Source organism: Eleginops maclovinus, chromosome 18, assembly GCF_036324505.1.
Source record: "Eleginops maclovinus isolate JMC-PN-2008 ecotype Puerto Natales chromosome 18, JC_Emac_rtc_rv5, whole genome shotgun sequence".
Lineage (NCBI taxonomy): Eukaryota > Metazoa > Chordata > Actinopteri > Perciformes > Eleginopidae > Eleginops > Eleginops maclovinus.
The window spans coordinates 13,248,430-13,273,307 of record NC_086366.1 but is presented as its reverse complement, the minus strand read 5'-3'; the positions used below and the strand labels follow the sequence as shown (position 1 = coordinate 13,273,307).

The following is a 24,878-nucleotide window of genomic DNA, read 5'->3' as shown; positions in this document are numbered from 1 at the left end:
TTGTGTTTGTGTGGTGATTTGTTTTCTATTGTTGTTGTTCTGGTGTCACTCAGTCGTTCCACTGTATTCTTACGCAAAAGACACTTTTTAAAGCTTGGTGAATGTCTTCCTCTGTATTTCTGTTTCCCTTTGTGTGTGTGGAGCTGTGGTGTCCTGTGTGGTGTGGCCACTGAAGTGAACCAGACGGCATTAACTATTCAGGAGAGCAGGGTTTCCTTATGACAGCCTCCTTTGCTCTGCTGATTTCTGACTGACACTCTCATATCTCATCTGTTTGGAAGAGCTTTATGTAACCTGTGTGTGTGTGTGTGTGTGTGTGTGTGTGTGTGTGTGTGTGTGTGTGTGTGTGTGTGTGTGTGTGTGTGTGTGTGTGTGTGTGTGTGTGTGTGTGTGTGTGTGTGTGTGTGTGTGTGTGTGTGTGTGTGTGTGTGTGTGTGTGTGTGTGTGTGTGTGTGTGTGTGTGTGTGTGTGTGTGTGTGTGTGTGTGTAAATATAAACCAAAATTCTGCTTTGCTTTTTTACAGATTTGTAATAACTTCCCTTTATTAGTATTATATTTAGTTCTTTCAAAAAATAAAGTAAATATCCAAACATTGCAAAAATGAGTACTGGATCTGAATATGTATGATTTACCCTTGGTTTCATTTAAAGGGAGACTTTTCTGCCCCCTTACAGAAGCGTGGTGATTTTTTGATTTTATTGGTGACTTGAACATCTGTAACACACGTGCATTCAATTATTATTTGCTATAAAACCCTTTATTGTATTATATAAAGTGCAACTTCCTGTCTTTCAACAAATGGCCTTTCTGTGATTGAAATAAAAATGTTATTCTAAATTTTGCCTTTTCTACATTTGACCCTACTAACTTCCATCATGTTTCCTTTTTATTTTCTAGTTCCCAGAGTGCGGCTTCTATGGCATATACGACAAGATTTTGCTGTTCAAGCATGACACGACCACCAACAACATCCTGCAACTGGTTAAAGGTGCCTGTGACATTCAGGAGGGCGATCTGGTGGAGGTGGTGCTCTCAGGTATGTCATCCTATTAGGATGCAAGACAGCCATGATAAAATCTAAATGAACTTCCTCCTTATTTCCCTTTGCTCTCTCCCTTTCACGTTGCTCTGCATCACAACTCCTGTAATCAGGTCTGCTTATTTTACTATAGCTGATATCATACTCTGACCTGCTCTGTCATTGTTTCAGACTATAATGCTCCATTGTCAGGAGGTTAACTTCCTGATATCTATATTGTCCATGCTGTTTCCATCCCATCCATCGGGTCATTCTTTATTCTGCCTTGTTAGGAGTTTGATTGTATCTTGACACCTACTGTGACCAAGATCTACGCCTGTTTTCTCTTTCAGCGGCAGCCACATTTGAAGATTTCCGGATTCGGCCCCACGCACTTAATGTTCACTCCTACCGGGCCCCGGCCTTCTGTGATCACTGTGGAGAGATGCTGTTTGGACTGGTCAGACAAGGACTCAAGTGTGACGGTGAGGAAAATAGGGAGAGCAAGAGTGATAAGAACAAATGATTTGGCCCAAAAATGTCTCTGAGAAATAAATGATAACATTTACTAATTGTGCTCCAAATCTTCCACTCTCCTTCCCCCCCTGTTCCTTGTTCTGTGCTACCCCCTGCAGGATGTGGACTAAACTACCACAAGCGTTGTGCATTCAGCATCCCAAACAACTGCAGTGGTGCGCGTAAACGGCGTCTTTCCACCACCTCCCTGAGCAGCACCCAGTCTCTGCGTCTCTCCACCACGGAGTCAGTGTACAGTGCAGGGACTGCCTCCACCTGCACAGAGGAAACAAGCCTCATCCGCTCACACACACAAATGGTACTGGTGGATTCATGCACACGCAATGCTCTGGTCAGGTTTACACTATTAAAGTTAACAAGGCGTTCCGGCAGATCCCATTTATTCAACCTCGTCACACAGCTTTGTTAATGTTGTTTCACAAATTGGGTAAACACATTTTAAAGGGGACATATTAAATTATTTCTTAGGTTCATATTTTGATTTTTGATTACTATATGATCATGATTACATGCTTCAATGTTCACATATCACATTATTTTTTTCATAATATTAGTTAGAATATAACTTTATTCACGCTCTGTCTGAGACATCCTGTTGTAGAGCCTGCCTCTTGTTTCGGGATAATCCACACAACTTTCTCTCCTAAATAGTTTTTGTTGAAACTTCTTTCCACTCTTTGCTAACAAGATGTTTATAGGTAGCAGTAAATAACTAAAGAATGTGTTTTCACTATTTTATTTACACACACACAATTTAATGGATAACTCTTTTTTCTTCCTCTCAACTCTATTCAACTAGCCACGGACCGCTAGTGATGCCCGGCGCTTTTACACGGGCCGACCTGTCCATTTGGACAAGATCTTGATGAGCAAGGTGAAGGTTCCCCACACGTTTGCTGTCCACTCGTACACACGACCGACAGTGTGCCAGTACTGCAAGAGACTTCTGCGAGGGCTGTTCAGGCAGGGTCTACAGTGCAAAGGTGAGGACAGACAGAGAGACAGACTAATTTCTGGCTGTCTGATGCGGAGTATTAAATGTGTCTAGCTAGGTTATGTGTAATCTAAAGAAAATCTGCTTTATTTCTTACAGACTGCAAGTTTAACTGCCATAAACGCTGTGTTTACAAGGTTCCCAATGACTGCCTTGGGGAGACCATTGGAGGTGAGGGAGGACATAAATCTATAAGCTTTAAATGTCTTTATGACTCTTTTTTAATCCTGCATTTATTTGATGGATCATTTGTATGTCTATAATGTCAGAACTACGTTACTTTTAATAACATATATGATGTAAAACATTATTTACTACATCTGAAACTTACTGGAACTAATGTTTTTATCTTCTCAGACAACAGAAGTAACTGTGGTAAGTTTCCCTGGTACTCTGTATTGATGCATGTAAAGCGTTAGCCTTCTAATAGTCTTAGTTGTAGTCAGCAGCATGTCTTAGTATCCTTTCAAAGCCTTTTTTATGCATAGACACTTTAAATAAAGTTGCAATCAAACACTTCTCTCCCTCGTCTTTCGCCCCAGACTTGTTGAGTCCCAGCACCGACCCTGAGGTGCCGATGGACTACAGCAGTGAGTACGACGCCTCAGACAAGTCTTCCATAGATGACTCAGACGAGGCATGCAGCATCCCTGGGTCCTTCTCTCCTGACAACAACCAGGACGGAACCAGCGGAGACCAAAGGTATGGGTGAAAAGTTAGGAGTGAAAGTAAAGGATTGCTTAACATAACAAAAAAGGAAACAAAAACCCATGTGACCCTCTTTTCTTCTTCTTCTTCTTCTTCTTCTTCCAGTGTTTACATCCCGTTAATGAGGGTTGTGCAGTCTGTGAGACAGACAACCCGTCGATCCAGTACGTCTATCAAGGAAGGGTGGATGGTTCACTACAGCAATAAGGACACACTGGTAAAACATTATTCACATGCTATCCTGCCTGGATATCCAGTTCTCCTAAAAAAAAAAAAAAAGAATTGTTGTAGCAGTTGAATAAACAGATGTGAACGATATTCTCAATGTACTTTCTTTACTTTCTTCTCAGTTATTTACTGTAGCCAGTTTAGTTTACTTTCCACTCACCCAGAGGCATACCTGTCTATTTTCTATTTCCCTCCCTCCACTGTTTTGCTTTGGCTTTGTGCACTAGATTAATTCCATTTTAAGTTACCTTTATTGAAGAACAGATGTAAATATACAGACGTTTAGTAAATGTATGCTACCTTTTTCTTTTTTCTTACAAATTCTCTAGAGAAACATTTCTGCCTCTTTAGTATTGTTTTTGCTCATTTTCTCTTTCTGGCTTCACTAACACACTCCTTTTTTCTTCCTTCTTTTACTTTTGTCTTTTTTCGCTTTGTTTTCACCCTCTCATCTTGCAGCTTGTGCTCCTTCCTGTCCTTCTTCTCAGCTGGACACGCTTCTCTTCCTCTGGACGTCGACGCAGAACTTGAAATGCATTCATATTGATCAGCCTGAACCATGTCCCTTCCCTCACCCTCTGTCCTCTCTCGTTCTCACCCCTTAATGTCCTGCTTTACCTTTGTTGCCCCCACCTCATCTCGCCTTATTCCAACCTTAACAGAGAAAGAGGCACTACTGGCGTCTGGACTGTAAGTGCATCACCCTTTTCCAGAACAATACAACCAACAAATACTACAAGGTAAATATAGTTTGCTCTTTGTAGAGTTATAATCTCAAGTCATTTGTTCGAGGCGTGTAAACTCACTGGTCCACTGTCTTGCAGGAGATTCCTCTGTCTGAGATCCTGGAGGTACGTCCTGCTGGAAACTTCTCACTTGTCCCTCCAGGCACAAATCCTCACTGCTTTGAGCTTATCACAGGCACTATGTGCTACTTTGGAGGGGAAGACCCCAACACACTCCCGCCTCCATGCCCAAGCCACCCCCAGACTCTCCCCCCGACCCCTCCCTCCCCCAGCCAAGTAGCTCCCAACAGTGGCATTGGGCGTGAGGTGGCCAAGGCGTGGGAGAGCGCCATTCGCCAGGCACTCATGCCAGAGATCTTTCAGGACGCCCCACCAGCCGAGGGGAACACAACTCACAGTAAGTCGAGATCAGTCAAATGCAGGTGGTTTATTTTGGGTTTATTAATGGCACATTAGATTTATGGATGTATATTACATTTTGTTTTGGAAAGAGTGTGTGCTTTTTCTACGTCCCAAGCTAACCGGTGCTCGAGAAACAACGGACCAAATGTGAAAAAAATGTTTTAATCAGAAACACCCTGAGGAAGGCGATGCACCAAAACACATTGGCAAACACTAGACTATTCCAGTAAACTAAGTGGTCCTCACAAGTCTAGTATGTTGAACTGAGGTTGATTCACAATGTGAAACACCCACCACACCCACTGACACACTGTTTAACCCCTGTTCCTGCTGCTGTATTTCAGGACAAGCTTCAATCAGCATATCAGTGTCCAACAGTCAAATCCAAGAGAATGTGGTATGAATTTATGAGAAATTTTTATTATGAAGTTTCTTTAACTTTGAAATAAATTATACTTTTAGGATGATGATGATGATGATGATGATGATGATGATGATAATGATGATGTTTGAAATATTTCTTTCCTACAGGATATTGGTACCGTGTACCAGATTTTTGCTGATGAAGTTCTGGGGTCTGGGCAATTTGGAGTTGTTTATGGAGGTATGCATATGTAGCTGTGTTTTGTAAAGGTCAAAATGAATAGGTCAAAGGGCTGTATAGGCAATAACGATGTCTAAAGTTTTCTATCAAGACACAATATTGACATTTAGATATCCATAGATAAAAGTTTTACTCTGAATAAATAAAGTAACAAAAGATCTTACAAAACAGCACATCACAAAACGTCCTTGTGAGTGCATGTGTCATTAAGTAGGGAGAGAGCCTACACATCTGATTTCATACCGTCAAAGTCTGACAACGTTAAAGGATGACATGCTGTGTGTGTCACCATGTATGTGAGGTTAATCTCTAACCATATCTGTCACTAACGCTGCCTTTCTTCATCAGGAAAGCACAGGAAGACAGGGAGGGATGTGGCTGTCAAAGTCATTGACAAGCTTCGCTTTCCCACCAAGCAGGAGAGCCAGCTGAGGAATGAGGTGGCCATACTGCAGGTAAACACACTGCAGCTGTTCATGGTTTTCCTATATGCATACTAATGCTGACATAGTAACAGCTGCTTTGCTATATATTAGATGTAGGTGTTATCAGTTAAATCGGCACATACCGGAAAATACTGAAAGTCATTCCAAACATTTGTGTTTGAGTCTCAGTATTCTAAAGATCCCCAAACTATTTTGTGATGACACATTTATTTAAAAGGAAGTACAAGTTCCTTTTCGTTTAATTCAGAGGAACAGATTATTCATTGTCTGACCCGAAACATCTGTGGTTTGTGAACCATTTCTGAAATCCCCACTTTCGGAGTATTTACCTATATCTTACATTTCATTTAGATGTTGCTTTTAACCAAAGGGACTTAAAAAGAACCTCCACACCACAGAAATGCCTAAGGGATCAGATTTGGGGTTCAGTATCTTGCCCGAGGACACTTCACCTGCAGGGGCTGGGGGTCTAGCCACTGCCCACATGTGTGTCTTAACAATAGTATCAAAGCACTGAGCCAACCTGTTTAGGAAACAAGTGCCTGGGCTGGTTGGTTTAACAATAGCTATAGGATCAAAAAGGTCACATAATGAAGGTCATATTTCTTCAGTTGAAGCGCATGTTTCCAGTTTAATGTTTTATTGTTTTGTTTTCTGAAGTACGTTTAATCAGGAAGAAGTACAGTGTTGGTGGTTCCGCCTGTTGTTTGTGTCATAGTTTAGACATGTTTTGAACAACCAGTTCTCTTTGGCTGTCTCTCATACCTAATTGTAAAGTTCATGATTCACCAGCAGATGGGGACAGGAGACAGACAGGAGCTGCATCGGTCTATTAGTCTTGACTTAAAGGCAGTTACTCACTTCACATTCATCAGCTTTCAAGTGAAATAGCTTGTTAATGATGCCATGTGGCATTTGTAGAGAATAATTTCCTAATAACCAATGTTTTATACTCATTATCATGTTTTACATTTTTTGCTAACTGTCTTTCTCTGTCTATTTTTCTTTTTGTTGTTTACCTCAAACCTTCTTTCTGTTTCCGTCTTGCACACTGTGTAACTTAACTCTTTCAATCCTTTCCTGTGTGTATATTCTCTTGTGTTTTGCCTGGTATTTAATTCCTCCCTTTTCAAACATTTCTTACTCTTTCAATTCCATCCTATACCCCTTCCTGCTCCTATTTTCTTGTCCTTTTAGAGTTTACGTCACCTGGGCATTGTGAACCTGGAGTGTATGTTTGAGACCCCAGAGAAAGTGTTTGTGGTGATGGAGAAGCTTCATGGTGACATGCTCGAGATGATCCTCTCCAGTGAGAAAGGCAGATTGCCTGAGAGGCTCACTAAGTTCCTCATCACACAGGTGAGTTGGTGCCCCAACAAAGAAAGAAGTTGTTATGTGTGCTACGACATCGAAAGTATGGCATGCCATGTGTATTTATATCGTCATCATTTTGAAATGGGTGCCTTAGTTTTGTACTGGTACATGAAACAAATTCATATCCTGTTTGTGCGTTTTTGGCTTTGCTTGCAAAGATTCTTGCAGCTCTGAGACATCTACACTTTAAGAACATCGTTCACTGTGATCTGAAACCTGAAAACGTGCTGCTCGCCTCTGCTGATCCCTTCCCCCAGGTACACACAGAACACACACACAGTACACAAACTAGTAACCTATTCTTATTATGCGTCGGTTACAGAAACGTCAAAGCTTGATAGTGCAGTCACTTTTTTTTCCTCAAATATATTCTCTCGTAATGCACATCCATTACCACACTTCTCAGTTTTTTTTCCTATACGAAACCTAACTTCTTTTCCTCCCTGCCTCCTTCTCTCAGGTCAAGTTGTGTGACTTTGGTTTTGCCCGTATCATCGGCGAGAAGTCTTTCCGCCGCTCAGTGGTCGGCACCCCGGCCTATCTAGCCCCAGAGGTTCTCCTGAACCAGGGCTACAACCGCTCCCTGGACATGTGGTCGGTCGGCGTCATTATGTATGTCAGTCTGAGTGGCACGTTCCCCTTTAATGAGGACGAAGATATCAACGACCAGATTCACAACGCAGCCTTCATGTACCCTCCCAACCCCTGGAAACAGATCTCCAGTGATGGTAAACACTGAGGAGGAGAATTTAATTGTTACGCACATACAGGGGTGCGCTCAGTTGTCAGTTTTTTATACAGTTTAATAACAGTCCTGTAATAAATCCAGCTTTATGACGGTTATGATAATCAGTTCTTGTTGAAGCTGTTTTAGAGACCTGTTGATTTAACAGATTGCCCATTTAAGGGGATGTGTTCTTTCCATCTATGATATCATGTGTGGTCCTCTTAATCTTAAACATGGTTCTTGTTCATTGTATTTCTTCCACACCTAGTTTTGATAGTTTAATGACCCCTGCCTATTTGTACTGTAACTAGTCAGTTCAATATATAGAAATATTCTGATCTTTTTTCATTTTGTGTTTCCAGCAACTGACCTGATCAACAACCTGCTGCAAGTTAAGATGAGGAAACGCTACAGCGTGGACAAGAGTCTCAGCCATGTATACCTACAGGTAGCATATAAAAACACACACACACAGTTATACCATTATTTAATGTTCCTGAAATGTTTTATTACACTTCCAGTTCAACCATTTCTCCCAATGCAAAGTACAGGCAGCAGCTTTTTTTTCATATAGGTTAAGACAATAACCAAAGTTTTAGAGTTTCCTTAGACGAACAAAGAAATCTGTGGCTGAAAGTGGTTATTAAAAACCCAAGTTGACTGCACTCGTGACGTAGCAGTGAGACGTAGGCTCAAGGTTGATATTTTATAACTATTGAGGGTGGATTAGCTGTTGAAATGTGTGTTTTCATTTACTTGACACGGTCATTAATGTCTCCTTCAAAACTGAATGTTGGAACATTCAAAAACAGGAGAAAAACAGGCAAGCTTTCTCACATGGTTTAAACACTTCACTCTTGTTGTTGTTTTTTCTTTCAAAAATGTCCTTGCTTTAAAAAGCTTTGAGTAATGTGAACTGGACATAACATGCACACTTTACACTTAACATTGTACATTTATATTATATTTTATTTAATATAACATTTCACCGCGCTATTTTTACATATGTTTATTTCTTATTTTTATTTCTAATTATTTGTTATGCTTCATATTGTATTTTGCTGCTGCAACCAAAATATTTCCCAGTTTGGGATGAATTAAGTATTTCTGATTCTGTGGTCTAGAGTTATTACTGGATGATGAGCTATAATGGCATAAAAGCCAATTTAACTTTAATCTCATTTCAATTTTCCTGAAACTGAATTTACATCCCTGTGTTTATATCTGATTGTCTTGTCTCAGGACTATCAGACGTGGTTGGACCTGCGGGAGCTCGAGACCAAACTCGGTGGGCGTTACATCACCCATGAGAGCGATGACAGCCGCTGGCAAATATTTGCCTGTGAACACACCCTGCCTTACCCTGCTCACCTCGTTCCTCCTCCTCCTGCGGCGGGTTCTGACGATGAGGAGGGCGGGGAGGATGCAGATGTGCAAGGCCTCACTGAGAGGGTCAGCATCCTCTGACCAGAGAGAGACAGAGGACTCAAGCCAATTAAGGAACGAGAAAAGAACTAGGGAGAGCGAGAGAGGATTGTGATGGTCGACTTATAGCCTGAAAAAGATGGGTCTAAAAGGTGTGCAGCTATCTAGACTTTACAGCGATTCTATCTTTCACCTCTGCCACTCTTTATCTTTTGGATCGTTGAACTGTTGATATTCTGAGGACTGCTCGTCTCTAACTTATATCCTCTGTGCAACTGAACTGGCAGTTTTTACAGACTACATTAGAGTCAACATTAAATCTGAATATCTCACACGAATGATGCCTGTGTGGTTCACTGCAAAATGTGTTACAGTTAAGCAGGAAATGCCACCCAACCACTAGCGATAAAGGTCTGTATTTGTTGAGGTGTTTTTCTAATCTCCCATTAAAAGAAAAGTTTGCTTTTGCTGTCATTTAATTGGACTGACTGGAATTACCGTCCCCATTATGGATTCGGTAAAGATTGGTTTAATTTCTCTTAGGTGCTTTACGGAGACAAAGGACTTCCTCTCTGCTGGAAATTACTAATGTGCAGGCATGGAGGCAAACCCATTTACATTCACAAATACATCCCCATAAGTGCATGCCCTGTAGTTAAAACAGGAGATATTGATCTGGTGACAGAAAACCCTGTGCAATTACCACTAGTTTTGAGCCACAATAGACTCTTGGGAAATACATGTGATTAAAGATGTCTTTGCGGGTTTAAATGAACTCCAGCTTTGGGCTGTTCATAGCTGATTTTTTTCCCCCCACCCACATGCATCTCTAAAGTCAAACAGTTGTGTATTCAAACATGTTTTTTTTTTTAACCTTAATAGATAAGATAACTTCTTAAATTAGAGGTTAAATAAAAAAGCAGCCGCATAAAATGCTGCCAATGTAAGCACCAATGCTTTACACCTGAGCAGGTCTTTCTCTCTCCATGTTGTTAGTGCTTGGCAGACTGCTTGGGTTACTGAACTAGGTTTTTGAGAGTGAATGTATGCATATGTATGTCGATATGTTGCATGTTTCTGTGAAGTAGTAGAATTATCTAGATACAATATAAAACATACTGTAGTTATGATGGTCTATTATACACATGTGTAACCTAAAGTTGATGTAGTTGTTGAATATGCGTAGACTGTATGACATGTTTGAGGGATAATCATAGCCTTGGTAACAGAAAATACAAATTTCGAACAATATTCCTTTTTGCCTTGGATGCCTTATTTATTCATCTGTACTTAATTGTCATGTACAATCAAAAAAAATAACTGAGCAGTCATGGACATGTGATTAAGATTCACTACTTAGATGTTTAAAAAGCAAGGACCAATACTGTCGCTCAGGTTTTCTGTGGCAGAAGATATGCTTTGGTTAACACCAGACAAACAAACATGATCACCTTTATGCAGCAATAACATCCCCTGGCTGTCACAGGCTTTTTGTCCCCATCTGACTAAAAGCAAGATTATAACAAACATGCCGACTTCAATTTCTTTTTAAATGTATTCAAAAAGGGCTAATGCAAATGTTCGAGGATGCTTGCAACATAGACTGAGGCTATGATATTTATTTATGCACACACAACAAAAAAAACACTCAGCTTTCATAGAACAAAGACCTGATTTTTTTACACACATTGCGCCTCAGAGTGCCACTCAAGAGAAGCCTGTGGCTATAGTGGCAAAGGTAGTTTACCATTCTGCAATCTGCGCACTTCAGCCGCCTACTCTGGTGAAAGCAGACCCTTCTTTCCTCCTACACTACACCAATCATCATTGCCAAACGACACAAATGATACACTCTGTCTCCTTTTATTTCTTTAAGTGTTTATAGTGTGTTCAGCATCCTATCATGTACACTTATCCATGCTAATGTCTCTGCACTGGCAAGTGGCAATGGAGATCCACAACTCAGAGTAATTGCACCAAAAGGAATTGTCTACTTAGCTGTGTGTTATTGTGACATGGGCAATGTTCATATTGTTTTTTAAAGTAAGAGCATCATTTGTCCCGACTGCAGAAACTCCTGTCTAACGGAAAGCACCTCTCAAATCATAGTGTGTGCTTTCAGTTTCCATCATAACAGGTGTTATGTACGGCTTAAGGTTTTCAATGGAATTTCCAATAGAGAGACTAAGTGATCGATCAACAAAGTTAAGATGTTGTTCAATGACCTATTATCAGATTGTTTTATCATTTTGTAGCGTTTTGATTAATTCATTTTATTTCCATTCATCGTATTTTAGTTGCTTAAGAAATCTGAGGTCCGGGTGTTTATTCAGAGATCCAAACCTGGTTAGTTAAACTGAGACAAACTGTTGTTTCTAACCTATAATCAAAGAATACAACCGGTGATTTTCTATGTCATTATTGTCAACAAAGTGTTAGTGTCTTTTTTATACTTACCTATCCTATTTGCTTTTAGCCCATTTTCACTCAAATATTAACAGTAACAAGAGCTAATGAGACAGAAAAAGCACATTTGTTGGAGACAATTACCAAATGAATACACATTAGTTGCTCTAGTAGTGAGTAGTATACTTTAGTGAGCAGAAATGTGCATGAGGGTTGACTTAATGCAAACTACAGTGGCAATGTTCAGGGTATTAAAGTGAGATTTCACCTATAGCACTCATTGATTTGTTTCAGACAATAATGGAGCTCTATGGTTCAGAGGAATAACTTACTTCAGCTTTTGGCTTCTTGTTGTAGTATGATCAATTCATTGTTGGTTTTGTATTTTATTGTTTAATATATCATAACTCCGCAATCTAACTACTTATTGCCTTTTCCCAAAGGCTGTTAATACTACTCACACAGTTCCTCTGTTGTTTTGTGTATCATTTGTGTTTTTTTCAGGGGAAATAACAGGACATTTAGAATAATGGAGGTTTTTTTGGAATCCTCCCAAAGTTGGTATGTGGAGGGAGGTAAAACATTTTCAAGATTTAAACTCGGCGCTGTTATCTAATTAGCTCAAATCCTGTTTCCTGAGATAGCCGTCAAATACTGTTCAAAACAAAAACCTTATTAGCTCTGCAAATGTTTTTCTGTAATTGTGTAACATGATCGCAAATTCTGATTGCACTTCCTCATCAACCGCTGTGACTGTAGTAGCATTGACCTGCAGTTTGGCCATGGAGTACATTAAAAAGCTATGCCAGCTGCTGAGCTTGCCCTTGCACTCAAGCATAATGCATGCTGATAGAGAACAACTCAGCAGTCTAAAGCAATTTAGGAAATTACAGAAAATTACAGAGTGATTCCGGTTGTCAGCCAGATGCAAAACCAGAATGTACACTCAAACAGTTTTACACCAGTTTGTCATTGAACAAAGAAAACTTTAAGTTTAAGCTATTTATGGCTTGTTAGAAAGGTGCAATATCAACAGTTCATGGTCAGTAGGATTAACATTTTAATAATAGGATGATTAAATTGAATGTGTCGATAAGCTCACTACTCTTTGTCTTATAACTTAAAGGACAAATGCATGTGAATAGAAATTCTGGTATTTTTTGTGTTCATGTTAATTTTTCTGTTGCTCAATGGCAATTTAACAAGCGCCCAGTGTTTCTTAAAAATGAATGCAAAAGGCATATCTTTTTCTGTATGTCAGCTTCATGCTTAGAGATTTAAAGAAAGAGAAAGCAATCCAAGCATCATAATTTCACAGCAGTTGAACCTGCACCTACAAGTTGTGGTTTTTGAAGTGAAAGCTTCTTTTGTTTAAGAGGAAGCAACAGCATGGGGAGGTGACTGTGTTGCTACAAAACTATATCCTTCAACCTATTCTTATAAGCCATGTAGTCAGAAGTTGAGGCAACTCACCAAGTGACTGCTCGAAGAATGCCTTCAAAATGATTAATATGTGTTGAATATGTACTACTGTCCCCTTCAGTGAATGATATTACTAAATATTTCCTCTTTGTAACCTTCCTCTTTTCATCTCGCAGTTGTTTCTGTAGCTGATCTCAGGTATGTAGTCTTGCTTATAGGAAAGTACACATTCACAGCTGGTGTAAATGTTTACTCAACACATTAACGGATTGTCTGCAGGCATCCGCCACAGGTTCTTTTTATAAACATGTGGGTGAGTTAGGTTTCAAGGTTTCAAGGTTTCAAGGTTTCAAGGTTTTATTTGTCATATGCACAGCAGATACAGCGTATATGTTGGCAATGAAAATCTTATGTCGCGTGCTCCTCCAACAACTCAACATACATGGTGCAAAAGATAAATAAAATAGTGAAAAAGAGAGAAGAATATTTACAATATTAACAATACAGATTTGAGGATGTGAAATATATACATAAAGTTACTGTAACATTTCTGATAACCACACTGTTCATACCCCTGCCTGGTACAGACATCACAATATTTAAATCAGACTCAGCTTACATCTTGAATTCAAGCCTTTTTGTGGTTAGAAATGGGGCATTTATTATTACACACCATGACCCACAATGAAGGTGATGAATGAATTAACAGGGAGAGAAAAGTTGTAAAAATATTCCCTTCATGATTTTCATCTGGTAACACAGACAAGAGTCACATGTGAAAGTGATTCAGGGTCACGTAGGAAATACTATCTGTTATTTTTTCATACGTCACCTGCAAAGTTCCACTTCCCTTTAGAATGCTCACTATACACTGATAGAAGTCTCATTTATGTCTCTGGGGAGTACTACCGTAATATCTGCCACATGTGGTCTATCAAAGACTTGAGCTTCTCTCCACCCCTGAAGCATACTTCCTCTATGCACGTATGCACAACCAGACCTCCCTCATCCTGTGTCTTCCCCTTTTTGTTTTTCGTCTCGTCCTTTCCACTCACTACTTGCTGACAACTGTGGCTGGCAGTGACAGGTCTCAACCGAAAACGAAAAAAGAAATCAGAGTGAAGACAGGGAAAAGCCACCCGTAGTTGTACTATAGGCTGAAAGTTATCTTCTGAAGTAATAATTTGTGAGTACCATGTGGGACAGTGGAGGCTTGGCTGCATGTCAGCAGCTTTGAAGAGTCTCTTCTGAAGATCATCCTCTGACCCTGCTGGACTGAATTCCTTAAACCTTGTAGCATCTCTGGAATGTGTCTGAAACTTTCAACCCACTCGACCGCTTCGTTTGAAACACTTTCAAAACAACAAGTGAGTTAATTAATAATTCAATTCTGGCTGTGAAATGTTTGGAAATTATACTAGACACAACTGGAAAAGTAATGTATACTTAATGTTTTTCAGCAGAGACTTTAAAGGCATTTTTAAATGTGAAACCTTGCTAGTTTTATGTCTATCCCTGCGTATTTTTTTGTCAGGGGAAACACGGCTAGCTTGAGGCTTTGTGAGTCACAGAGGAAAAAATAATTAGGTTGGAAATGTTGATTCTTTGCAGGGTTGAATGTTTTTTGACATTCTCCCAGCGGTGGTCACTTTAACAGGCTGGACAGTACAGAAGAGGAGTGCTAGACAAGAAGAAAGTATTGGAAAATCACAGGGATATATTGCACAGGAGGACTGTTAACCTTTGATACAAAGCTTTGGTATTAGGGAGGCAAGCTGTAAAACATAAATCATTTTTTTTCCATTTTGCTTGAAAAAGGTTATTTGAAACCAAGAGAAGAGGTTTGGTTTTGCTCTGTCAAACCTCAGTGCTGACAAGGCCGTGTAATAACAATCAGGCTTAGTTCAGTTTATAATATTAACAAACCTATAGTTTTCTCAGATGGATGAAAGGAGGGGCTGAAGTCTGTACCAGAAAGTAGGCATGTATCAGGATTATGTCATCAAATAAAATAGTTCATGCCTGACATAAATGAAAATTACACCAGAAGACGAAAACCTGTAGCTTAGAAGATAAATAAAATAAAATAAATTAAAGCATGTTGATAGAACAAACGGTTCACAGTTTTAGACCCATTATTAGTAACAGGGGAACATTTTTGGCTGTATCACACACCAGACCTATGACTAATCAGCAGCTTACACATTCATTTGAAAGAAATGGTTACTGATACTGTATGTGCGCAAAACTTTCCAATACTGAAATGAAGGTAGTTTCACAAGCCACATTACTTATAGATCAAATGCAAGCATTTGCATGCACACATAAACACACAAAGTGACACAAGTGCAGGCACACATGGTTCTCTAAAGATGTTCTGGCTCTAAATGGCTTTTCCATTATTGAGTTTAGAAGGGACAGCCTATCTGGGCCCAGATGTTAATTGCATTAGATGCTTCCTGAGAGCGCCAGAGCCGAGCCTGACTGATAGAACAGAAGGTAGAGAGGGAGGAATATAATATAATAATATAATATAATATAAAAGAATACCACTGTGATACAGAGAGAAAAAGTACAAAGACACAGAGCGCAGAACTCATTTCCTACTGCGACTTTTAGATGTGTTTAGTAATTGTGAAATAGGAAGTCTTGTATTATTTCAAAGTTTTCTCACATATTAAACTGTTTCAAGACAGTATTTTATCCCGGGAATAACCCTGCTGCTTGCCACACATCTTAGGCAGTGTGCAATATACGCTTATAATAAAAAAAAAACAACAACAGAAAAACGGGATACAAAGGGGTCAGATTTAATTTTTGTAGAAGGTAGAAATTATCATAGGAGATAAAGGGTTCTGTAAATCTCTTCACAAATCCTCTGACTATGTACACAATATTTTCTAAGAAGACAAAGGCATTAACATTCAATACAAAGAAAGTTGTGTCAAGGGAGTTAGGACTCTTCAATTCTAAGTATATGCTACGTTTAGCTAACATGGTAGCAAATGCAGCAAGTCAGCCTTGTATTTTTAAAACCGGCCTTCAACATGAGGCAAAACAATGATAACAATCACGGCGGCACATGTTTACTAAAGTGTCAGGAACTTCAGGAAGGGTTTTTAAAAAAGCAAGCAGAATTAATACCCAGCTCATTTTCCTATGTTTTCTTTAGCCAGGAATTAAAAGATGTAGTAAGTATAAAATATAAATGATTTTGTCTTTCAGGGTAAGTCATCTTCTCTAACGCAGTATTCTTAGTTAGTTTAGGTAAAGATATGTAGTGAGTTTGGCACCATATCTGAACAGACCATCTTTTGATATACCAAATGTACAAGGTTTCCAAAGCTTCCAAACGTCTATTCAAAGTGCTGGTCACAAAAAGAGACCAGGACCTTCTTGCATTCCACATTTTATATGAAAGCTGAATCTAAAGTAGGGTTAAAAAAAGAGGTAAATGTTTCAAATATGGATAGAGACTGACAAAAGTTTTAATGTAAAATGTTGTCTGTTTCCAGATTTTTTATGAGGAAAGTACAGCAGGGTTTCAAATGTTTTGGGAAGGACATATGCAAAGGGTTAGGGTTATGCCATCCAGCTCTGCTTGGACATTAGAATAAGGGTACATTGAATTAGCAGTATCTGTTTGAATGTGACCAGGAGGGTTAATTTCATCAACATAGAATCAAAAATGTATTTAACAAGCATTGACTTTAGTAAAATGCAAGGGTATACCGCCCCTGTCTGCCATTCAGATTTATACCATGGAGGCCAATAAGAGCTAACATTTAAAGACAGGTTAACAAAAAGCAGCGTAGAGATAAAAGCATGTGACAAGATATAGTCGAAATTGGGACCAGAAGTTTTATCATCTAAAACATTTGGCATAAAGGATTAGTACCTTGATACTTGCAGTTTCCATAAAAAAATGGAAAATATAAAAAAAATGCATGACATTCTGTCTCCATGCTGAGTAGTTGAAGTAATAGGAGGCGAATTTTGGCAATCTCACTTTCTATGAACCGTTGAGAGAAACTGTTATCATCAGGCAGCATGACTAAGCCTGTGTCTTCACTAAGGGGGGAACTTCAACTCTCTGCCTAAGCAGCATATACTGCAGAGCCAAACTACCTCACATTCAGAAACATCAGGGGAAAACCAAATTCTTATTTCCTGAGCTCATTGAACCATGAAATAGGATTGGGAGTAAGACATGTCCTAGCTGTACTGTGAATTTTATGGCATTATAGTAACACCCATGTTAACTGTGTCACTTTTACTCAGCCAAACTGACAAACCCTTCATTTCTTTACAGGTGAATTTCTAACCTTCATAGTGAAAGAAAACTAAAGACACAATGAACACCACAGTCACACAACCATCGAGCACCACAAACTCAACCGTGTGTGTTAAAATTAGCGACAGTGCCATCAGTGACTTTTTGATGTCTGTTTACATTATTGCTTTTATATTTGGTTTGATCTTCCATGTTCTGACCTTGGGCCCAATATACCAACAAGTGCGGCGGCAAAATGTTCTGGGCATCTTCCTGCTCAACCTGTCCCTTTCTGACATGCTCTTCATCCTGACTATGCCCCTTTGGATCAATTATTACCGAGAGGACCACCACTGGCGGCTTGGTGCTGTTTCCTGCAGTGTTGCTGGCTTCGTCTACTACTCCAACATGTACATCAGCCTTTTCCTGCTCTGTAGCATCTCCATAGACCGCTGCCTGGTGGTCACATTCCCACTCCGCTCCAAGACCCACCGGACATCTCGTTACGCCTGGGCACAGTGTGGGGCTATTTATGCTGTGGTGATAACTCTGCACATCATGGTTCTTATCAATGACAATCTCACTGACGCCCATGATGAGCACAACAACAATGACCGTTGCTATGAGACTTACCCCATTACCAAAGCTGTGGCCTTGTTCAACCTGGTCAGAGTGGGCATCGGCTTCCTGCTGCCCCTGCTGGTGTTGGCAGTGAGCTATTGGAGGGTGCTGGCCACTGTGGGCCAGAGTCCTGGCCTGAGCGCACAGGCTAAAAGGAAGGTCCGCATGCTGTCCTTTGGGGTAATTGGGATCTTCTCCATTTGCTTTGCTCCATATCATATTCTCCTGCTCATCCGCTCACTTGTCTTCTACAGCAGTGATGACGAATCACCTCAAGGGAGTTACTGCCAGTTTGAACAAAAAATGCATTTTTTATTCTCATGTACACTTTCACTGTCCAGTCTGAACTGCGTGGTGGACCCTGTGTTGTATGTGTTGGTCAGTAACGGAGTGCAGGAAGATGCAAAACTGTGCTGGAGAAGGCATAGAAGGACACAGACAGACTGTGCTTTAACTGCGTACAATGGACGAACGTCTAATAATCCCCTTATATGAAAAGTAAGTGTGTATGTGTGTGTGTGTGTGTGTGTGTGTGTGTGTGTGTGTGTGTGTGTGTGTGTGTGTGTGTGTGTGTGTGTGTGTGTGTGTGTGTGTGTGTGTGTGTGTGTGTGTGTGTGTGTGTGTGTGTGTGTGTGTGTGTGTGTGTGTGTGTGTGTGTGTGAGCTGTTTAAACTTGTGGCTTTATTTTCAGAGGGTAGCGAGAACAGCAGGAATATATACATCCCATAATCAACCGTTGTACAGCCAATCAGGTTTTGCTATTTTGTCCCTCATATCCTCCACGATGTCTGTGTGTGTGTGTGTGTGTGTGTGTGTGTGTGTGTGTGTGTGTGTGGGGGGGGGGGGGGGGGGGGGGGGGGTTGAATTATATGCATCTCCTTGCTCTGTAATTGGATTGTATTCCCAGGTTCTGTTCTCTCAAGAGGTCTTCAGAGGCAGCCACTTCTGGTTCCTGGCTGGACCCTGTAGGAGTTGAAGAGCACTTGTGTTTTCCTACCAATCTATACAAGGATATTGTGATTGTGATTGTGTGTGCATGTCTGAAGCATGCAGAAAAATTATTGTATTACCATGACCATGTACCTTGTCTTAATGTCGGCAAATGCCATGTTGAATGTAAATCCAAATAAAAAGGTGGTTTGAATAGGTGCTCGGCTTTTAGTTTGTTTATGCAGAAAATTGGAAATTGTATCCAGTTGGCATTTTTTACATATCCACAGGGTTGAAAGGGAATGATAAGCCCATAAACGCACTTTCCAATTTGCCTCAAAAAATATTTTTTGTAATAAATCCAGCACAGCTGTGTGCTGCACAGGTTTCAAGTGGGCAAACACTGTAATCAGAGACCAGTGTATGTGTCATAGGGAAGAAAGCATTATATCCACCGTAGTGTCTGAAAAGGGTTACAAAAATAAATGCATTGAAAAAAGAACCAAAAAAGTGAGAAAGGAAATAAAGAAGAAAATAGAAAGTAAGTGAATTGAAAACAATAAGGCTGTAATTGCTTTTTTTTTTATTTGCCCATTATCCATACGATGGGTCTCTGATCTTCTCTTCTCTTCTCTTCTCTTCTCTTCTCTTCTCTTCTCTTCTCTTCTCTTCTCTTCTCTTCTCTTCTCTTCTCTTCTCTTCTCTTCTCTTCTCTTCTCTTCTCTTCTCTTTAAAGAGATCGGGAGGAAAACAAGCTCATTGTGCAATATTGATAATAACAGTAGTAATATTCTAAATGCATTTTTTTTTACCACCTAGTGTTGTAGTTTTATTTAATGTATTTATGTATTTTAACAGAGACAGTGCATATTAATAATCACTTCTATAATGTGCCAGAATTAGCTAAGAGCTATTATCTAAGAAATATTTTTAGTTCTAATATATCTTCTGTGCCAAAAACATATCTTGTCCAAAAACAATGATTGATGAGTCATTTGGTCCGTTATTATAATGTACTCTCGCACTGCATATTAAACAGCCTTATGCCAGGAATACATACCCAGCTGTTTAAGGAAATCAACTTTCGTAGACAGTAAGGGACCAGAAACAGATTAAGGAAGTTGGAAAGTATTCAGAGATGGATAAAGCATGGAAAATAAACAATGGTCCCAGCCTTTGAAAATAACACTGGTGAGGATTAATCTTCCAAATCAGAATCTTGGTTTTCATCCGGTTGGTCTGTTTGCTGAAGAGAGAGTGAAGAAGAGAGAAAAAAAGAAGACCCTAATTAATTTGTGAATTCATGAAAGGCTCCCAAAAGATGTCCTTTCTTCACTCTATTATGTCCCCTCAATACTCTTACCAGTCAGAGCTTGAGGCAATTTCAAGAAGAACTACTTGAAAAAGTGATTTGACTGCAAAGGCAGTCAAGTTTGAAGAAATTACCCAAAGCTGCAGTCCATCATCTTGTGGCATAAGGCCCAAGATATTACAGATCCATTTTCTCTAGACTCTAGCTTTTAATGACCTAACTCAGACTGTAGCCGTGGAAAATCAATGCGCTTCATTGATTAGCTGTTTTCACTCACAGGCTCATAATGCAGGGTAGGTCAGAATGAAGTTAATTCTAGACTGAAGTTATTTGAGTGTTTAGTTCAGTATTGTGATACATACAAAACAGCACTGAATATAAAGTATTTGTTTATTATCACTTCCATGAATCCCCGCTAATTAGAAAAAATATACTGCTGCTCTCCTGCTGCCTTGTCATAATGAAGCAGCAAGTCTCAATAATCAAACTCAATTTGTCCTAATGCATTTCTGAACCACAACACCAAAAGTGGTCTATCAATAGATTTGATGCTTCACAAAGCAGGCTTAATTTTCAACATGACTAATCCATCTATCTATCTATCCATCTATCTATCTATTTAAAATAAATATTAAATTAAGAAATGACGCTTCATTTATCTATACTCCCAATAGTTTTGGGCACCATTGAGCATGTTGAAATGTATAAAAGTAACAAAATAAAGACACATTTCCTTACAGTTTTAATTCACAGACAGAAACAAACTCAACATTGCTTTCACATCGAGTAGATGTATATTTAGACGTTCTTTGCAGTTTTTGAGGTTCTCTGTTGTGCTTGCATGTACTTGTTGTTAAACACAGTAGACGTAACCACAATTTATATATACGTATGCCATGGTACCCAAACAGCAAAGAAATGTTATTGACGTGAGGGGACGGTTGGCATCAGCAGCATTGTTTGGGGAGCCGGGGTTTATTTTCTAAAACAAATGCTACACTGCCAGTTGGCTGACCAACCAAATTGTATTTTGGCATTTAAGAGTGGGCTGGTGGGTTATTATGATCTCCCCTGCACCATGATTGTGTTTTTTCAATCCTTCAACAAAACAGTAGAAAAATACGTATTATAAATCAAAAGCAACAATAGTTATGTAAACTGCAGAACTCTTAATAACCAGGTCACTTTTTTTCACAACAGCAAGTTCTTTGGTGGGCTTTTCCACAGAAGACATGTGCAAAAATAGATGTTATAGTCAAGCTTTGACACAAAAAGCATAAATCATAATTGATGGTGTCTTTATTCTTTATACTTTGAATATTAGGTTTATATGTTTCTCAAGACCCAACCACTAAGATGTAATGTATAATGCATTATGATTTGAAATTAATTCATTTTTTTTACAGAGAGGTCTGAAGGTCACTGTAAGGCTGCTGATTTTTCCTCCCGGTGCTGTACACTTCATTTCTGTTCCACCCAAGTCCATACAAACAAATACAAATGTACATACATGCACATACAAACTTGTTAATCCATGTGAACAGGTCACATACAAAGTGAAACCAAACCACAGAGAATAGCTACTACAGTATTACAATAAATTAGCAGGCAACATTATTTAAAGTGTTTAAATATGTAATATAAGCTAGGTGATGCAATATTAGGGATACACATCTGTTTTTAAGCACAGGCATTCAGCAACAAGGACATGGAAAAATAATCTGGTAACTTTATGTATACTACGGGATGCAATCCAAGTCTGGGGAAGAAGAGTTCATTGTACGGTCAGCTCCCTGAACATTTGCTGTTTAACCAGGCCCTGCAGCCAGTGGAGCCAACCCTGGGTTGAGCCTCCAGCATGTCTGCTTCACAGCTCTGTTGGCCTGTTCAAAGCTGCAGGATCTGCTTAGTGTCTATGCCAGCAGCTACTCCGTCCAACAAAAACACAGGGATCCCATTTGAGGCTAAATCATCTTCCTCATCATCCTGAACTACAGTCTGGTATGCCTTTTTGTCACAAGTGGCCTTATTTAGCACTTACTCTGGTGACACAATGCAAGAGAGGAACAAATGTCACAAAACACTGGAAAAAAAGGGTGGTTTGAATAAAGTAATTCAATGCAAATTCAAAAAAGACTCCTGATATTGCTAACAAGACCCACTCATCACTTGTCCAGGGATGTGAGTCAACAGCAGTAGTGAACTGAAGCCAATGGTCTGCAGCTTGTAAAGGTCGCTGTGAAAACGCTCTTTGCACAAAAAGGTTTGTGCAAAGTAACCTTGCACAAAAAGGTTACTGGTTTTTCAAATTCAACACTGCATCTGGGTTACAACCACATGCCATGAGTGATGTAGGTCAATGTTGCGTAGGTAGGACTGATGGTTCTTAAGCTTTCAGACAGACGGTCGGACGGAGGGACAGAGAGACAGACAGATTCCTTGCTTTTTGTGACAGAGAGAGAAGCTACAAGACACTCAAGTCTTGTGTGTTAGTTTAGGTCTGTGTGTTGTGTAAGATTAAGAATTTGCCTTGTATTACTGGACAACTTAGGCATTATCATCGTTGTTAGGGGTGCAGCTGATAGCTTGTGGGCAAAGACCGGGCACTTGATGTCAGGCGCCGCTACAGCCATTGTATCAAATAGGGCATTGTCTAAAATCAGCTCCTGGACGACACCCTCTCTACCATCTCCCTCTGACGATGACGACAAGGACAGAGGTAGCCTTTCAGGTGCATGCGCACCTTGCTGTGCAGTGAGGCATAGATGAAAGGGTTGTAACAAGCAGAGCTCATAGCTACTAAATGACAGCAGACTTGTAAGACATTTATGTAGCGCTTCCCTATGATATGGAAGTCTGGGTCCAGGTCCAGCATCAGGTTCAGCACCTACAGTGACAAGGAAAAAACTGGCTGTATTTAATTGCATTTACACATTCTCGTTAAATAAGGAGCAAGAGAGAAGATTAGTTGAACTAAAAATGGTTCGAAGTTTGGCTTCAGTTATACATCTCAGAATATCAGAATATTACAGTCTGGATCAAGGACTCACCTGCAGAGGCAGCCAACACAGTGCGAAAGCCAGCACTGAGGCCACCAGCAGTGAGAAGGTCTTCCTTCTCCTCTGGCTCCATCGTTGCTGGCTGTTTGATGGCTCCCCAGGCACTGAATAGCGTTTTAGGCTAACAGTGATGGCGCAATAGGATATGCTGACTGACATCAGCGGGATCATATAGGAGGCAATGAGGGTGAAACAGGAGTAGAGCAGCCGCTGATTGCCAGTATGAGGCCAGAATTCTTCACACACTACGAGGTTGATGCCATTGGGTCGCAGGTCCATGTAGCGTGTGTAAAGGAACTGAGGTGCAGCTAGGGCCAGAGATAAAAGCCAGACACCAAGACTCACTGCACCACAACTCCACACAGAGATCCTCCTCCGTACTGGGTGAGCTGAGACAGGAAGGAAAATTTAATAAAAGAAAACCAAAGCAATACAGTATTACTCATATTTAAACGGCGAATAAATGTTAGATTTGCATTGTATTTAACATATTTTAAATGATTCTGACAACCAAAGTATTTGTGTTCCAAATTACGTATTTTTTTGTTTTTAGCATGCATTCATGTCTTTTTGTTCACCATAGGGTTGCAAAGAAACACATTTTTTAATTCTGCAGATAGCAGGTTCTCATGAGTAAAAAAATGTTTAATGTCCCGTACCCACAACAACGTAGCGATCCACAGCAATGGCAGTAAGTGAAAGCACAGATACGAACACTGTCGCACATTGCAGCAAGGGGACCAAATGGCAGAGGGCTCTGCCAAAAGCCCAGCCACGACTGTCGAAGGCATAAGACACAGTCAGTGGAACACAAGTTAAACACATCAGCAAGTCTCCAGCTGCTAAGTTACTGATGAAAAAGTTGGTGGCATTGTGTAGTTTTTTGTCTGACAAAATGCAAGCCAACAGGAAGGAGTTTCCAACACCAGCCACGGCGACTACGAGGGAATAGAGAGGCAGGAAGAGAGGTTTGAATCGAAGAAGAAGCTCTATGCCTATGAACATGTCCAGGGGGTCACTGTGGTTGTGTCCTTGGCTTATAGTGCCTTTTAGTCTTTCTTGTCCTGTTTCATGGCTTGTGTTACCATCAACACCGAAATCCCCATTTGTGAAGATGTCCATGTTGCTGGAGGCCAACCTTGAAAGAGAAAGAGAGAGCATAATCAACAATTAATCAATAGGTACTCAAATAAGTAATCAACTTCAAATTTCTGGTTATTAAGTTAATCAAAATGTAATCTATCAGAGACCTAAGAGACACTTTGATCGATAACAGTTTACAGTCATTTGTTTCATTAGAGGTTTTCTTGTATTCCAGGTGATTTCCAGTTGAATACTGAATAAAACAGGCCTCTTATTTCTCATTTTGAGGACAAAGTTACCATGTTTATGGAAAGTCAAGTGGAGAAAAACAAAATGTAGATAAAGGTTTTCAATTATTTGGGAAGCCTATATATTTCTGCCATCTCCTAAAACCAAAGATAATTGAATGGCTGGACAGGTCTACTGCAAGCGTTTAGTAACTGGCCCTTCAAAGGCTGGGCAAGCACGTTAAAGTGCGATGGCTACAACAATTTGGACGGGAGCATTTCCTTTGCAAGAGTAATATCTCCCACAAAAACCTTCCATAGTCAAGGAGCTTTTG

General features: G+C 39.9%; 3 protein-coding genes across 4 annotated transcripts in view; 2 read left to right on the top strand and 1 right to left on the bottom strand.

Annotated features, from left to right (window-relative positions):
* Positions 1 to 10,461, top strand: part of prkd2 (protein kinase D2) — a 29,223-nt gene extending 18,762 nt beyond the window's left edge. Inside the window, exons 2-19 of one of the 2 annotated variants that reach the window (XM_063906391.1) lie at positions 899 to 1,037; positions 1,373 to 1,504; positions 1,655 to 1,854; positions 2,356 to 2,539; positions 2,650 to 2,721; positions 2,908 to 2,925; positions 3,093 to 3,252; positions 3,364 to 3,475; positions 4,149 to 4,226; positions 4,311 to 4,629; positions 4,979 to 5,031; positions 5,166 to 5,238; positions 5,587 to 5,693; positions 6,882 to 7,043; positions 7,217 to 7,315; positions 7,519 to 7,786; positions 8,148 to 8,233; positions 9,028 to 10,461. In XM_063906391.1, coding sequence (XP_063762461.1) covers positions 899 to 1,037; positions 1,373 to 1,504; positions 1,655 to 1,854; positions 2,356 to 2,539; positions 2,650 to 2,721; positions 2,908 to 2,925; positions 3,093 to 3,252; positions 3,364 to 3,475; positions 4,149 to 4,226; positions 4,311 to 4,629; positions 4,979 to 5,031; positions 5,166 to 5,238; positions 5,587 to 5,693; positions 6,882 to 7,043; positions 7,217 to 7,315; positions 7,519 to 7,786; positions 8,148 to 8,233; positions 9,028 to 9,252 — 2,487 coding nt within the window. In that variant the 3' untranslated portion in view covers positions 9,253 to 10,461. The remainder of the gene's footprint in view (positions 1 to 898; positions 1,038 to 1,372; positions 1,505 to 1,654; positions 1,855 to 2,355; positions 2,540 to 2,649; positions 2,722 to 2,907; positions 2,926 to 3,092; positions 3,253 to 3,363; positions 3,476 to 4,148; positions 4,227 to 4,310; positions 4,630 to 4,978; positions 5,032 to 5,165; positions 5,239 to 5,586; positions 5,694 to 6,881; positions 7,044 to 7,216; positions 7,316 to 7,518; positions 7,787 to 8,147; positions 8,234 to 9,027) is intronic. The other variant, XM_063906392.1, reaches the window with a different exon arrangement.
* Positions 10,462 to 14,029: 3,568 nt separating this feature from the next.
* gpr184 (G protein-coupled receptor 184) lies at positions 14,030 to 19,076 on the top strand. The gene is made up of 2 exons (XM_063906393.1): positions 14,030 to 14,405; positions 17,351 to 19,076. The coding sequence occupies exon 2, from the start codon at positions 17,393 to 17,395 to the stop codon at positions 18,425 to 18,427; it is 1,035 nt and encodes a 344-aa protein (XP_063762463.1). The 5' UTR covers positions 14,030 to 14,405; positions 17,351 to 17,392; the 3' UTR covers positions 18,428 to 19,076.
* A 3,757-nt stretch (positions 19,077 to 22,833) lies between these two features.
* si:dkey-202l22.3 (7 transmembrane receptor domain-containing protein) lies at positions 22,834 to 24,394 on the bottom strand. The gene is made up of 3 exons (XM_063907639.1): positions 23,893 to 24,394; positions 23,225 to 23,622; positions 22,834 to 23,061 (listed from the first exon to the last, which is right to left on the bottom strand). Exons 1-3 carry the CDS (start codon positions 24,392 to 24,394, stop codon positions 22,834 to 22,836), a joined length of 1,128 nt encoding a protein of 375 aa, XP_063763709.1.
* Between the last annotated feature and the right edge of the window lie 484 nt (positions 24,395 to 24,878).

Excerpts from the sequence above, each read along its gene's own strand:
- gpr184 (XM_063906393.1), top strand. The coding sequence starts at position 17,393 with ATGAACACCACAGTCACACAACCATCGAGCACCACAAACTCAACCGTG.
- si:dkey-202l22.3 (XM_063907639.1), bottom strand. The coding sequence starts at position 24,394 with ATGCTCTCTCTTTCTCTTTCAAGGTTGGCCTCCAGCAACATGGACATC. Across the intron at positions 23,623-23,892 it reads GGATCGCTACGTTGTTGTGG|CTCACCCAGTACGGAGGAGG; the intron begins GTACGGGACATT and ends TTCCTGTCTCAG. Across the intron at positions 23,062-23,224 it reads TGTGTTGGCTGCCTCTGCAG|GTGCTGAACCTGATGCTGGA; the intron begins GTGAGTCCTTGA and ends TTGTCACTGTAG.